Source organism: Dermacentor variabilis, chromosome 4 (assembly GCF_050947875.1).
Source record: "Dermacentor variabilis isolate Ectoservices chromosome 4, ASM5094787v1, whole genome shotgun sequence".
NCBI lineage: Eukaryota > Metazoa > Arthropoda > Arachnida > Ixodida > Ixodidae > Dermacentor > Dermacentor variabilis.
This window is the reverse complement of record NC_134571.1, coordinates 237441684-237457891: the sequence shown is the minus strand read 5'-3', so window position 1 is coordinate 237457891 and position 16208 is coordinate 237441684. Positions and strand designations below refer to the sequence as shown.

The 16208-nt window shown below is 43.1% G+C and overlaps 2 protein-coding genes across 2 annotated transcripts; both read right to left on the bottom strand.

Annotated features, from left to right (window-relative positions):
- Window positions 1–2019: 2019 nt before the first annotated feature.
- Window positions 2020–14650, bottom strand: LOC142580222 (uncharacterized). Its single transcript, XM_075691132.1, has 11 exons — window positions 14515–14650; window positions 10809–10997; window positions 10518–10715; window positions 9615–9667; window positions 8181–8253; window positions 7925–7992; window positions 7195–7252; window positions 6769–6983; window positions 5272–5431; window positions 4400–4526; window positions 2020–3538 (listed from the first exon to the last, which is right to left on the bottom strand). The coding sequence occupies exons 1-11, from the start codon at window positions 14528–14530 to the stop codon at window positions 3427–3429; spliced, it is 1269 nt and encodes a 422-aa protein (XP_075547247.1). The 5' UTR covers window positions 14531–14650; the 3' UTR covers window positions 2020–3426.
- Window positions 11020–13698, bottom strand: LOC142580221 (uncharacterized). Its single transcript, XM_075691131.1, has one exon. It carries the CDS (start codon window positions 13615–13617, stop codon window positions 11845–11847), a length of 1773 nt encoding a protein of 590 aa, XP_075547246.1. The 5' UTR covers window positions 13618–13698; the 3' UTR covers window positions 11020–11844.
- Window positions 14651–16208: the final 1558 nt, after the last annotated feature.

Below are 16208 nucleotides of genomic sequence, written 5' to 3'. Positions count from 1 at the left end.
CGTTCAATGAATTGCTGAACTGCTGCCAGTTTTGTCTCACAAGCTGCTTCGCATATTCCTCGGCTTTCCTTGTGATCTCCGCTATTTTTATTTTCAGCTTTCTGTTGAATTTCTGCTTATTCCACCTGTTCGTGAGTCCCTTTCTTGCTTCCCATAGTCTAGTAGCCTAGAATCCACGTGCGGTGTTTGCTGCGTGCGTTCTACTTCTTTCGTGAACTTCCTTACTTGTTCTTTGAATTTTTCTCCCCATTCGGATATCGACTGGATGTCCCCTCTTGTCGTGTCGCTGTCCGACTGTCTGAAGGCTCTCCAATCCGTGATTCTGGCTTTGCCTATTTGCCGTCTGATTTTATCTGATGTCGTGATTTGTGTTCTTATTATATAGTGGTCGCTTCCTAGGTTTTCCATTAGGTTTTCCCACTCTGCTTGTTTTGTTCGCAGGATGAAGGTGAGGTCTGGGCAGGCATTTTCTGTTACGCTGTTCCCGGTTCTTGTCGGGATTTCGGCGTCGGTGATTAGCTCGCACCCCGAGTTATCTGCCACGTCGGCTACTGTCCTGCCTTTTATTTGTGATGTCTTGTACCCCCAACTTTCCTCTCTGGCGTTGAAGTCGCCTAATGTAACCAGCGCGTTTCCTCTTTCGATTTTGTTAGCTCCTCTAAATATCTCTTCAAATTTGGCCTTCTTTTGCTTAGGAGAACTATATACATTGACTATGAATATGCTTCCTCCTGCTCTTTTCTTTTTCGGAATTATTTTGACTATTACATATTCTACGTCCGTGTCAGCTATGCTGTCGCGTTGTATGGCCGTGAGGCTTTCGTTAACTAGGATCGCTGTCCTTTTCCGTTCTTGGTCCGGATTTTCGTAGCACGTGTAGCCTTGTAATTTTGGTTCTACGTTTGTTTCTTGTAGCGCAATTATGTGCGGAGGTATTAATCGCTTGTTAATGTATTGTTGTAGTAGTCCTTGTTTTCTTTTTAACCTCTGCAGTTCCACTGCCATATTTCTAGTTTTTCTTCTCTTTTCTCTCTTTTGGCTCGACTATCCATGATTATATTTCGGAGTCGTCTCTCGTACTGTAGTTTTCTAGCCAAACAAATCCCGCCACGACAAATATTGCCGCTAGGTGTCACGAGTCAGCGCAGAGAAAGAAGTTGGGACTGGAACGCGCGCTCGGCAAGAGGCGGGCGACCCGCCGTGGTTGCTCAGTGGCTATGCTGTTAGGCTGTTGAGCACGAGGTCGCGGGATCGAATCCCGGCCACGGCGGCCGCATTTCGATGGGGGCGAAATGCGAAAACACCCGTGTACTTAGATGCACGTGCACGTTAAAGAACCCCAGGTGGTCAAAATTTCCGCAGTCCCCCACTACGGCGTGCCTCCCCAGTGACAACAATGACATCCACAGGATGTCCTTGGGAAATCTTGAAAGGATATGCGGATATCCCTAGGACGTGCTAAGAAACTCCCGCGGACATCCCTCGCATATCTTTTTGGCCGCAGTTTCTGTATCCCACGGAGGTCCGCAGGAAATCCCTGTGGATTTTCATTGGCCTTAATGAGGACATTGGTAAAATATGAAATGTCCTAGAGGATATTTACGGGACTTGAAGAGAACATATTCATCCTTTTTGTCGAGTGGCATGGGATGTCCAAGGGAATTTTTACAGGACTCGACAAGGACATAGTTGTAAATGATTCTTGTAGACAAACAGGTGTTCTTGCAGGCAGCTTGGATGCATTAAAAGCGCCCAAAGCTACCCAGGAAGATCAAGCAGTGTGAGCAGTTAAAAGGAAATAGAAATATTGTTGCCTTGCCTGCACAACTCTAACAATGGGTACAAATATGCCATGTCGGAAGGTTGCTTCAGTCACTAGAAATGCAAGAAAGTTGCATGCAAAACGTGGCAAACATGAGTACATAATTTTTGTAGCAGTCACAATTCTATTCATACGAGTGTAGTGTTGATAGAGTTCCAGTAAATTTCGAGGTATATATACCTCGCTGAACAGAGAGCTTCAACATCAAAGATAATTTTATTTTAGGAATTACAAAATTCTCAGTCAATATGACAGACATGTATACTAATCAAAAGCTCTGCACATAACTTGTGCATACCATGTGCACTTTCATTACGAGTAACCAGTCATTTTGTAAACTGCACAATGATATTTCCAGACAAACAGATTTCAAAACAGCATATTTATAACAATATTGTGAACAGAACTACCATGTCAAAAACTTACAGAAATAAAATTTTAAGAAAATATGTAAAGCTTTGGCATTCAAAAGGGGTACAAAGGTTGTGCACACATCAGAAAGGCCATTTTTTTATTGGCAGTGATTGACTCGCTTGTGATGTAAATAAATGCAATAACAGTTCACAAGAAGCGGAAAGGACTAGTTTCACACATTGCATAGACACTGTTTTCATGTCAACAGCATCAGGCTAGCTGCTACAAAAAATTTATCTGACTAGGAGTGGGGCGCACACAGTAAAGAGAGGGTCGAAAGACAGGAACTTTTTTCTGGCTAGCAAAAGCAGACCAAAATCTGTGCACACCTTGTGACAGAAGGAAATTTCACGGCATTCGTAATATTAAAATGCGGCAGCTATATTGGTGCTTGTAATATGCCAAGATATAACATTGCTGACGTATTGCAAAAGCCTACCAGGAAATGTGCAAGAAAAGGGCAACATTGAAAATACAATGCTAAAGACACGTCAACTGAATAAAAACTGAATTGAATGATCTGAATGAAAAACAATAGTAGATATAATTACGAACTTAGCGACAAAGGACTTTCAAATGAGGCCTTTCAGCCAATGGCATCGACCAGTTCCGACAATGTCGCGATTAATCCGCTCACATGAAATCGCAGGTGACTGCAAGTAGCTTGGTGGCGGTAATTGGGAATAATCCAAAATCTGGTCGACACCATTGATTGGAGGGTCTCCATAGAAGGGTATTTACCACTGCATTCTTGATCAGCATCCTGCATAAAACTAAGGCTTTACAGAACACTTGCAAGAGCTGGTAGGCTTTTAGTATTCAGGTGAGGTACATTTGCTAGTTTGGGACAGCCATAAAACTTGAGAAACAAGCCGTAACGTGATCCGCTAATAGGACAACAGGCTAAGGTGAAGTACAAGGGGATGGACACACATTATGCAGTAAAAAATAGTTTTACACTGCCAGTGCTCTTGGTAGTCTGTAAGGAACCACAAGACACCGCTGCAACACAAGGAAACAATTATGCAAAAAAATTCAAAAGAAGCAGTTTACCCCATTTTAATAAAAATAAACAATAAGTACAAAATAATCAGTACAATGTGGGGCACCCGAGAAAATGTGCAAAGCAAGATTGTTTGCAAAATACTGTCCATGACTAATGGCATACAACATGGAAAATGGAGCTAAATTTACAGGTCAGAATCGTCATTGTCCGCTTCTATGTCCAGCAGCCTGTGGGACGTTTCCTCCATGATGCTTGCTTCTCCCTGGACAGTTGGAAGTGCTGCTTCGTCATTGGTTCTGCAGGTTAACATCAACATCTCCATGAGGCTAGTGCTATAAGTATGTAGGTGTGATTTCCGCAAAGTAAATTTAAAATACAACCTTCGACTTCACATGATAATTATGTAATCCTGTTTTAAATCAGAATTTCTGCATTGTTTTCATTCCAATAACAATCCTGAAAGCAGCAAGAGACACATTTGGCACAAATCTTCACCATGAGTATACATGCCTTTGTGAACAATCATTGGCCAATGACATGCTGCCAATGATTTAAACCCTACCGGACATTTTTTTTTACATTTGCACCAAATTAGTCACTCTGTACCTGTGCCACTATGTGTCAGGTGAAGAATAGATGGTGTGGTGTATCAACTGTCACCTGTTCTGCTAATGGCTTGCGCCGACACTACTCTGTGCCTGAAGACAACGCAGTTGCCCCGTTCTCTTGGCGCTCGTTACACCTGAGCACGATGCAAGATTCCACACCGCGTCTCCGAAGACACATAATAAACGCACCCCCTACAACTGCAATGAATGAGCCTTACTAGCTGTAAACTAGACACATCATCATCACCATCAGCTTGACTATGCCCACTGCCGGGCAAAGGCTTCTCCCATGTCTCTCCATTAACCCTGTCTTTTGCCAGCTTCACCCACCCTATGCCTGCGAACTTCTTAATTTCATCCGCTCATCTAACCTTCTGCCGCCTCCTGCTACGCTTGCTTTCTCTTGGGCACAGAGTCCCACAAAACAGAGGATAACACCTGATTCTCCGTTGTTTGTTAAAGCATTAATGGACTGGCAATGAGGAAAAGCAGGCAGTGATACTGGAACCTACAAGCTTTGGTGCCAGCTCACTAGATTTGTATCCATACCTGCCATTATCTGGGTGTTTAACAGTCTTGCGCTCCATTCTTTCTTTTGCGTGTCGCAACCATGACTTTGTCACTTTCTCTATTTCAGCCACTGTTCCATCACAAGTAGTTCTGCTTGTTAGGACATCTGAAAAATAAATACGCGCTTCAATTTACTGTTACATGACACCCTTCCTGCAGAATGATAGCGAATGGCTTGAGAGCACCTGCTAGTTGTGGATATTACCTAAATCATAGATAATTTCCACATCATCCAATTTGTAGCATCAGGACAGAAAATACATTTTTGAAATTAGTACTAGCCTCATTTAACAATGATACATGGAAAAATAAGGCAGAAAAAACTGGTTTAAACTATATGCATGAAATTCTCGTACTATACAAGATTTATTTAGACACTGAGTGAAACAATCATATGACAGTCTGCACAGTTATTTGATACCTCAGGCATCGGGGAAGACGAGCTAACAGCTCACAGTGGTTTATCAAATAGCTGGCTACCGGTAATAGCGAATAAACAAAGAATGCAATTTTGACCTTTGCAGTGTCTTGTGAAGCGTCACTAACATTGTCTTCCTTTTATCCGTCATGGTATGCGGGCAGAGGCAACTTATTCCTTCTTTCTGGCCCGCTTAAAGCTTTCATATCTTGTTTGCTATGCATTTGATAAATGTTAAATAAGGTTACCTTTAATAATGCATGTCCTGTAAACTTAAGGCGCCCGTTCCTCACAAATGGAACTTGCAGTTTTCTATCAACCAGCAGTGTGCATAAAAACAGTGGTGCTGTACAGTCATTTTGAATTTATGACACCTTAGTAGTGACAAACTCTTTTACAAATCAACAAATTTATTACATGTATATGGTCATACCTAGCATCCCTTCGCAGCATGCTGTCTCCCTGAAGTGGCGCTTGCCTTTTCCTCCCTGCCAACTGTAGTGCATAGCCACGTGATCAGAAAGCAGGTCCTTCAGGACCCTCCTTGCAGCATCTATGATGCCAGTTCCCCCTAGTTTCTTCCATCGTGTCTTCTGCAAAAAAAGTGCATCATAGTGAGTTAACGGAGTTAACAGACAAAAGCCTGTGCAAGAAAAACACTACCAAGCACCCACTGACAAATCTATGTGCCAAGCCTTCCTTTAGTAAATTTCGATTGCCCAAGTATTTCTATTATATAATATCTTGCCACACAAGCAGTTTCATTTCTCTAGTCAGATATGAAGTGGTTTTGGCTCTTGCGCTTACATAATGGCCAGAGCTTGATGCTATGCCATGCTAGCCACAGCTTTCTAGAGAAATACATTTCTTAAAATAGGTATGATGTCCAAGAGAACATATTCATGTCATCCAGTCATTTGTTTTTAATTTACAACTACTTCCTTCAGGAAAATTAAAACTGCAGATGATAGGATGGAAAAAAAATTAAAAATTGGGAGTCGGGAGTTTATCGCATTAATCAGCAAGAGCTGCATTACTGTGCTAAGCAGCAAAGCTTGACTAAGTAACTGCACAAGCTGCAACAATGGTGCCGATGTTCTCTGTACTGATGTTCATATCTTGGAGGTAATGGGATTTGGTGCAATGGTTAACTGATGACTGTGACCAGTTTCGTGTTTCTGCAATTAACAACTGCACATTTATGTGACAGCATTTGAAAGTTGGCACAAAAGTGCGAATGAAACGCATTGATGAGACAACCTTGGCAAAGCATTCTCTGCACCTTGCCTTTGCTTTGGTAGCTTGCACAAGGTCTTGCCTCCAGGCTTGGCGAAATTCCTTTTACCAGCTTCAGTCATCGCTTTCTTCAGAGTACTATGCAGGTGTTTACTAAATGCATAGCTGTTACTATGCTTCTTTAGTACTTGAAAATCATGCAGATGAGCACAAAGCATCCCAAGAGCAACTTGGCAGCATATATGATGGCGTTCCCTACCTAACAACGTTTGCATGATACACAAGGTACAGCCTACAGACATGGTGGGGTCACCCAATCAAAGAAATCAGCTGTGCATGGTCATGCAGGAAGTCAAAGCCAACAAAGGTAGTGCAAAATACAAGCGCTCTATATGCCCGTCCCATAATCTTTATGTGCCGCTTCCAGCCACAGACGCAATGCAGCAAGTGCTACAAGTAGCGCTGAGGACGAAGCCAAGTAGCTTCCCTAAGCAGCTTTCGAAGTAATATTTTTCAACTAGTTAGATGCTCTCCTCAAACACTCCCTCAACAGACAGTAGCATGAGGAGTTGTACAGATGTGACCTCGCATGGACACCTTTTGAAAGCAAGCACCACTCAAACATAAATGCTCGGCACTGCCTTTTGCACATGGCATGCAGAATCATGTTATGTAACTAGGAAAGTGTAGTTACCAGTTGCTTTTTCATGGCTGCTGAACCTTTCAGCGAATCATCAAATTCCAAAAATGCGTCCATGTTTTGTGGCACTTCGATGTTATCCACATCATCGTCCAGATTATTCATCCGTGATCTCACCCAGGATGTCAGGAAGTTCAATTGTGACGAATGTTCAAGCTGCCGGTACCGTATGCCATGAAGCAGTCTTAGAAGCTCTGGCTGTAGTGCACCTAGACATTGCAACAACACATTAATATCAGAAAGAAAAAGCTTCAAAATAACAGGTAAATTATCCTGAATATGTGTGCACACTACTTGCAATGCCTGTCAAGCACTTGTGATGCACTCTGCATTGACGTCCATAGAATACCACCTTTGGACACGCAATAAGTCCAAAACTAATATGCTAGCATTCAAATCAAATGAGCTTGCAATACTAACTTTGGTCACATTTTGGTGCTGGTGTCATGTCCTTCCTTCGCGTAGATTCTTTAGCAACCTACAAACAGAGGAAGACAATACCACCCTTCTGCACAGTCACCTCAACATACATGTAAAGATCATTACAAGCAATATTAGTAATGTTTATGGCTTTGCAGTACAAAAAAAGAGGATTGGGAATCAAAAGCAAAGCAAGCTTAACAGCCGCAGAGACTAGGAACGTTTCCCCATATGTTAGTAGTAGTGAGCCGGTTACTTTTTGAGAGAAATGCATTAGGAGACGGCTCGTGGAATGAAGATAAGCCCACCTATGAAAATCAGTGAAAAAAGCAACTTTCTTTTTATAGCTACACAGAACTGATGGCAATAACGCATTAAAAAATCAGTTCTAAAAATTTAAGCACACTATACAGCAAATTTCACTTGCACAGAAAACGCATGCAATAAAAACTAGGATAATATGTCATGTGTGAAATGGAACGTTTGTCTGCAGTACTATTTGCACATGCACTTGAAGACAGAGGTTAAAGAAACTACAAAAAGATGACACAGTTCCTAAAGAGTAACACATGCAGTCTATTGAATCCTAACATGCATTCAGTGTGTTATTTCTTAAACACTCCTATATTCATCAAAAGTACTTCGTTGCACGCTGTAGTAGCCCACTGATTTATACCTATGGCTTTGCAACTGCCAAATACGGCACTATGTTGTAATTAGCAGTACAAACCTCGTTACTCTGGCTGCTGTGGCGCGATGTTCCAGCAGGAGCAGTGCAGTGACGAGAGGCCTTGCTGCCTGCAGATTGTTGCGTAAGAAATGTGTTCATGTTGACCTAAGAAGGTGCACTTAGGATGGCTTACCCTCCCAACCAAAGCACAGGAACAGACTAATATTAATTTCAACAAAGCACAGTGTTTTAATGGCATTTAGGCTTCGAACACAGTGCAACCAAGGTTCACTAAATGAAAATTCAATGTCATTACCGGTAGCTGCTGAAATCTGGGTAAGTGGGCCCTTTCTTCTTTTCACTAAAGGTTGCTTCTTTGGCTGCTTTACCTGCAAACAGACGGCTGTCAGATCATTTGCCCTATGTTGGTCAACTTGGTATACTTCAAGAAAGTGAGGCTAGGCTGCAGTTTTCATTTATGCAAAATAAAGCACCTAGCTTGGCTCAGTGCAGCAGTCGAAAAAAAGAAGGCGGAATGAATAGTTGTATCAGAGGATGCATTATAGTGAATATAACACAGTAATATACACACCACAAACACGATCTGGTATGTCAGAGATCATGTAGCAACAATGTGAGAAAATACATTTAATGGCTGTGAGAAAATTATGGCAAGAATAAATGTGCATGGTTAACTGTTTTAAGGCTCAATGCAAGCAAATTCTGGTTGGTTTATGTTTTGGTTTATGGGGTTTAACGTCCCAAAGCAACTCAGGCCATGAGAGACGCCATAGTGGAGGGCTCCGGAAATTTCGACCACCTGGAGTTCTTTAACGTGCACTGACATCACACAGTACACCGACACCTTGCGTTTCGCCTCTATCAAAATGCGGCCGCCACGGTCGGGATCGAACCCGGCTACTACGGCTCAGTAGTCGAGTGCCGTAACCACTGAGCCACCGTAGTGGGGCTCCAAGCAAATTCTGGTCAATCCTATGCAGGTTATTGTAACCTCTGATTGAGAATGAAATGCCAGAAACAAGATAGTCATAAACTCTGATGACCTAAGTATTACACTGCTGCTGCCCTAATGACTGATGCGATGGTGCTCCTAAACAAGTTGCATTTAAAGACAAAAGTGAAAGATGAAAAGTTGCTAGCATATCAACGATGCATGAAAGAAACTTGTTTTGTCTGCTTTCAATAAGCCTGGCGTCATGCAAGTAATGGTTCCAGACTGCCAAAGTATTATATATTGGTTGCATTAAGGACTGGCCTTATAATAACGTAAGATTTGCATTCTTGAAGCTCACATATTCTTTAGGGAAAAAACATTTTTCTGCAAATACCAATGTTTTTCTTGTAGTGGCTTTGGTTGCAACAAAGTACTACGCTTTTGAACATGACTTGTTAGCAGTGAGTATATTACCAAAATAGTTCATTCAAAACCCTTGCTCAATGTTGAGTGGTTAAAGTATTAGGCCATGAAGTAAAACTTCCAATGAACGACCTTACAGCATTTCAGTACAATTTGCATTTGAATGACCCCAGATGCAAATCAAAGCGAATGAAGTGTTTCGCTAGAGTGGTACTAAGGCAATGTAATATTATATAGCAGATTTGTTCGCATACAGGTGAATTTGCAGGCCTCAGTGTATCTAGCCAAGCATCCTTTAAATCACATATACTGAGCACACAGTTGCCCACAGGTGAATATGAAATGAAAAGACAGAGTGGCAAAAGAACACACCCACATAGCTGTCGAGGCACCGGCACTGCAAGGAAGAGACTCCTCTTGTGAATCTGCGCAAGTAAATATTGCATAAATTAAAACAGGAGTTCAAATTTGGACCCTGAATTTATTATCCATGAAATGAAACAAACTTTGCATGCTGCAGTGGCTCATGGATCTGGCTCTCAGCTACCCGTCCCTGTGTACTGTGCATTGTCAGTGCACATTAAACAACCACAGACGGTTGAAACTTCATGGCAGCCATCCACTAGGGTGCCCATTTATCTCCTCTTTCTTTCACCCCCTTCTTCACAATTTCCCCATGACACAGTCCACATGCTTATGGTTTAGAATGCCAAGGCTTTAGACGGAATGTCCTAGGCAACAACCCAACTCAGCAATGTTGAGTAGTGACCTTGTCTACAATATCTCCGCTTTTGAAAAAGTGGTTGATTAAAAAATTTACTTTAATTACAGGGTTCAGGAATAAAAAGTCAAAAAATGTAGATCACACTGAGAAACAGCAATTTAGGCTGTTTCCAACCCAATACCATTGAAGCATGTCTTTTCTGACCTGAAAAAAATGTCCACAAAATGCACTGCAGCTGCCAATGCCACTGTCAAGCAGCTGTTTTTGTATGCTGCAAACAGACGAGTAATGGGAACCTTGTTAAAAATATTTCAACGCAACGCTTTTAATGTGATCCCCAACTTTGTATTTATGAAACCAAAAATGGGAAATTTAATTCATCCTGATTAATTAACTTTGCAATACTAGATACACATCTCCCTCTCAACAATTTTCAGTAGGTTGCCGTCACCTAGAACATGTCCTTTCTAAAACCTTGGTTCAGCTTAGTTGAACAGCTATTTTTACATTCTTTTAATTGCCTTAGCTGCACTGAAATTGCAGATCCTTACCACTTAGCAGTTCACAGGCTGCAAAAGGCATTCTGGGAGGTGTTGGTGGAGTTGGAAGACTGTATGGCTCAACAGACTCATCTGAGCTGCTATCGAACTGCCGCTTTTTCTTCCTCCTCCTTGGCTCGTCAGGGTCTGTATCCAAGTTTGACGTGAGCTCTGCTTTGGAGAGCTTATTTCTTGCTTCTTTATAATTATCTAGAAAAAAAACATAATTATCTATAAAAAAAGCAAACCTTAAAGTGCTGAACAAACTGGTACAAATTTCCTTAATAAAAATGCACAACTTACCATACATACCAAGAACCACACATGTGGTTTGAATCCATCCTGAACCTGGCTCAGGGCAGCTTCTCACCATCTCTTGCACATTTTTAGCCTTTTGTGGCCACATACACATTCCACCACGTATCCAGCTGCGTCGTACTACAGCAACAGCATCTCCTTCGTCAGGAAACTTGACAATGGCAAAATCTCCATCTTTGAAGAAAATAATAAACATTAGCGAAACTCATGATTCACCTCTTTACAAATGATATGCGCTCAGTGGTAAGCGGAAGAAATTACACTGATAATTAAAGATGCATAGTAGTCTGATAGTAGTCATTCACATGAAAAGACTGTCACCTTTCTGAACCAATGGAATGAATGCAATATGGAACAGGGTGTGAAAATTCAACATACAAGCAACTGCAAAAAAAATAATAAATTGTGCGGTGGTATATTTAACTAGAACAAGAAACAGAGCCTCGCTTAGGCAAAAGGGAAGAACTACTGGTTATGGTTGCCACATGACACTACCAACATTCACATAGCCTTTGCTGACTTCACACATCATTCCCTGCCCACTTGGTCAAGTCCGTGCAACCAAACTCATAATACAACCACTGTATTTTTAAACTGTAATTGCAGTCCAGCAACCCAATCATTTAGTTTCAGTTCCCTTCTTTTTTAATGAAAATAGCTAATCCTTTTACAAGCATAGTTTAGAGTGAGACAACCATATGTACATTAATTATTGGTATAGCAACTGTACAGGCTCACATATATACCGGGATATACTCCAAGTATCTGTTAGAATAACACATATCACTGGGAAAAGAACAGCAAGGCATCCCTAGAAAATAATATTTGTCGAAAAAGAAACAAGGTGCTGTGGAATAAAAACCACAATTATCATAGAAAGAGGAAAGTCTAAACCCTATTTATAAGCTTCACTGCCAGGAGAGATTTGCCAGTATTACTGAACATGACTTCGCTGACTTATCTCCCAAAAAGAGGCATATCCAGAAAAGCAAACAATTCTAAGTGAAACACCAAGGCAACATTATTGAACATGTAAAAGAGGAAAAATGGCAAAACCATTGCCAAATGGAAGCTTCACACACTTGCACAATACTTCAGAAAATGGCCACACATGAAGAGGAGAGGGGTTAGAGACAAAGAAGAGAAGTGATGACAAGCAAGGGTAATCATAAAGGTCACGTTTAACAGAATACTTATGACCAACAAGAAGCACATCTCTAGAATGATATTCCACCACAATGTTCACAACATCAATCACTGTTCCATCCAAAAGGAGGCACGTGTTGTTAGGGCATGCCACAGTCAAAGTGAAACATTGGTGTGTTACAAGTTTACGGTACTGTTGGCCCTCCAAATGATCTGTTAAAGGACAGTCATCATGAGGGAAAAGCAATGTTGGCTCTGCCTGCTTCCTTCTAGCCTGTGCACTGGTAGATGCAGCCCTCTCCTCACTAACTCTCCTGCAGAGCTGCTCTAGTGCCTTTCCGGGCTTACGGTGAAGCCTCTTTAATTTCTTCATGAAATTCTCAAACGGGAAGGCACTCCAACTGTCTAGATGCCCCAAGTTTCTAACATCTTCTGCGAGGTGTATAAGACCGTGGACATTATGAGACACAAAGTCTATCCCGTATATGCCCTTAAAGGTGGTCACAAAGTGCTGAAGCAACTGTTCACCATAGTCTACAAACTGTACACACAATCTAGGGGAAGCTAGGATTGTAATTGCACAATGTAAAACCATGAAGTTCCCATGCAAATCACTTCGTACAAGGTGATAAAAAGTTACAGGCCCCAGGTAAAGCAAAAGGAGTCGAAACTCTGTTGCCTTCCACCTGTCTAGCTCACTCAATGGCCTTGGTCTGCGGTTAAACTCACATGGGATACAAGCTGCAAGCTTTTCAATTCCTCTAGAAATCTCATCTTTTACTTGAGCGGCCATTCTGAATGAATGTTGACCTTGAAACCAAAGCCGCAGCAGCTTATGCATAACTCCTATGCACACCAAGTGCATGTAGTCAAGAGGAACCTGTTTAACTAAGTCAAATGAGAGGTTCTCAAGAATTGATGTGCCAATATGGTGGTCCTCATCAGTGTGCTCCCTAAAGCTGACATCTGTTCTAGGGGCCGCATTCAGTTCTGGGAAGCACATTCGGCCATTAACAAACCTGCCCTCTGTTACACACTTTGTACAGCTGCTGTATCCACTGTGTCCTTTTACTGACAGCACAAATGCACGGGCAGGGGCATCACAAACTACAGCAAGGATTTGTACTTCGATGACTCTTCCCCTAAAAAATACCCCTCCTTCTTGTGCTTCACTGAGTTCTGAAACAAACTCCTTCAAGAACTCATTGCTACTTGCAGGTTTGCTGTGCCCAAAGTACACACCAATGGGAAAAGGCTCACTACTTTCAACGTTCTTCAACTGACACAGTATGGGCCAAAACTGCGCCTTGGTGCTCTTAGTCAGAGGCAAGCAATCTATGTTAACAATGAGTTCTAGAAGTTGAGGTATGGTGCACGTTTCCCTCAAAGCATGTTGTAGGCCACCCACGAGACCAAAATGGTAGTACTGTCCGTTTCCGATACTGACTATTCCTTCAATTCGCCTGGGCGTTCCTAGCAACGACACAGCAGACCTTGGCAGTTCAGTAAGTACAGCTGGAGATGAATTTCGGAGGTCTTTCAGAAGCGCTGTGAGACAGCGGTGTGAAACATTGAATTTAACTGCCCAAGACTTCAAACGGTCTTTAAGGCACCCTGTTTTCCTGTCGCTTACACTACACTCAACCATCACCGGCGGCAGCACACGAGAGCGTTGAAGAGCACCAGGCGATAAACATGCATCGAGTTCATGCTGGGGCGTGCACGCCACTGAAACATGCGCTGAGGACGGCAAAAGGTCTGATAAAGAATCACATAACTCAGGTTCTCCGTCTGAATAGTCTGAATCAATTTCTGCTTCGCACGGCACCTGCAAGCTCGTGCACAACAGCTGCGATGACGCAGCTTCGAGGCTGGCATCTACAGCGCCTCTAACGCGACGCCGAAATGAACGTCCAGACTGACCCGTGTCGTGTCCTGCGTATCAATCAAGGATGCACTTGAAAAGGAAGTGGCTTTCAAACCAGAAAAATGTATTAAAAAATCGGTTTTCAAAAAGTGAAAGCTTTCACTGTCCGAATTGGTATGTCATGCAAGCTGAGATTCACCAGGAAGTGTTTGCAAAAAAAGTCATCTGTACTGGTCCAGTTTATTTTAAGCGCTCGAAAAATTGGCAAATTGTACACAATTTTGCAGCGCAGCAAGCGAGCGGCATTTATCCTAATTGTGCTCGGCACAAAGTTTACGATTCTACACTTTCATATCTGGCGCCACAGTTCCATGCAACCGTACGGACATAACAAATTCAAGCACTTGCCGCGCGTCAATATAATTGGCTATCTTGGCTTCCGCCCAGCGTTCTCCGCCGCAGTTGAGTTTGCGCGGGAACTCTACAAAGAAACGCCATGCATAGCGAGTCGCGGTGCCGCGGTGATCTTATGCAGCTAAACAACACATGCATACAGTCATGCTCCTTTGGGACGAATACAACACGCCATACAGGACTAAGACTAAATAACGGCTCCATGGCCACCTTAGGTCCTGCGTGCAAAGGAGGCGTATGAACAAGATGTGAAAAATTACTTACCTTTGGACGTGCTCATGGCCACGCCAGCGCCGTTCGCTTCAACGCGTGTTGCAATCGCGGCGCGCGTAGACAACGCAGGCAAGCTAAAAGCCCGCCAAAAGCCGAACCATGGCCGAACACGCCGAAACACACGCAGCCCGCGCTGCCGAAAGGAACAAAGCGGCACACGGCAGGACCGCAGCACGTCAAATGCTTCATATATACAGCAGTTATAATTTGTTTTAACGTCGACATAAATGACAAAACGCATTTGTTTTTAAATTTGTGTCCAAGTATTTTTCAATTTGATTTTTATTTTTATTTATTATCAACTGCCGACATCTGAGCGCGGCAAACTTCAAACTTCGAGGAAGAACCTATAAATAGAATGTGTTGCACACATGCTGAACATGAGGTCGTATTTAGATGCCAGATTGATCGGAAAGCAAAGAAACGACTAGAACATTCCCCTCAAGGCCGCAGTGTTTATTATATACCTGACGAGGCGAAAATATATTGGGCAGGTTATTTGAGAGACATGCATCCCTGTAAAAGGCCCCTGATATTAAAAGTGAACATATATCCAGGTAAAGGAAGCTACTGCGAGAGCAGGTCTGACAAAGCTTTGCACGAAATTACGGTAAGAATGCATATCAATTAAGTGTTCGCATTATAACCCGAGCGGGATATCCAGGGGATAACGTGTCAGGACATCTAAAAGGAGGACTTCCCACGGACATCCTGCGGAAGTACGCAAATGAGCTGGGATATGCGGATATGATTCGGATATCCCTGGGACCTGGTGTTGTCACTGGGTCATAATCCTAAAGTGGTTTTTGCACGTAAAACCCCATAATTTAAATTTTTTTTAGAGGCGGGCGCTGAAGGAGAAGTAAAAGTTGAGCACGCCTGCTTGAGTTATTGCACGCTATCTTGTACAACTGTCTGCCTCGCCGACGCCGGGTACATCTGTCATTGTCTTTTCGTGACAAAACTGGTGGAGCTGCTGGGTACGGTTCATCCGATGCCACAAACCCCTCCTGGTAGCAGGAGTACCAGTCCTCTACTAGTGAACACACCTGTTCACCGGGCGAGCAGGAGAATATGAGGATCGCCTCTGGAGCTTGATCATCTCTCCGCAACAACATCGACGCCCCCCCCCCACGCCGGTATGGAAGGAACGTCGACGTCACTACCGACCATTAGGCATAGTACGGCCACAACGGTAACTCAGTATTTGCTGCAAAATCTCCAAGTGCCGAAAGTGTTCCACGGGGATATCTTCGACGATGTAGAAGACTGGTTAGTCCAGTTTTAGCGCGTTGCCGAGATAAACGAATGGAGCAACGCGGCGAAGTTAAGGAACGTCTACTTCAGCTTGGAGGACGGTGCCCGCACTTGGTACGAGAACCGAGAAGGGCTCATCAAGTCGTGGCTCGATTCCGTCATGCCTTGCTGGAGACCTACACGAATGCTGGTTGCCGCGAACGAGCCGAACGGGCGCTCCAATCCCGCATTCATCTGCCGAATGAGAGCGTGACGTCGTACGTCGAGGATATGACGCTCCTCTTCCGTCGGGTGGACCCAACCATGTCCGAGGAAAAGAAGCTGCGCCATCTAATGCGGGGAGCTAAGGAACAGCTATTTGCTGGCCTTGTTCAAAGCCCACCGAAAACCACGGCTGAATTCTTAACCGAAGCCACCACGATAAAAAA

What these genes read in the sequence shown, in the direction of transcription:
- LOC142580221 (XM_075691131.1), bottom strand. Translation starts at nt 13,617, where the DNA reads ATGGTTGAGTGTAGTGTAAGCGACAGGAAAACAGGGTGCCTTAAAGAC.
- LOC142580222 (XM_075691132.1), bottom strand. An exon ending in GTGCCTCGACAGCTATGTGG is followed by an intron (nt 8,254 to 9,614) that starts GTGTGTTCTTTT and finishes GTCTGTTTGCAG; the next exon opens with GTAAAGCAGCCAAAGAAGCA. An exon ending in ACAGCAGCCAGAGTAACGAG is followed by an intron (nt 7,253 to 7,924) that starts GTTTGTACTGCT and finishes CTCTGTTTGTAG; the next exon opens with GTTGCTAAAGAATCTACGCG.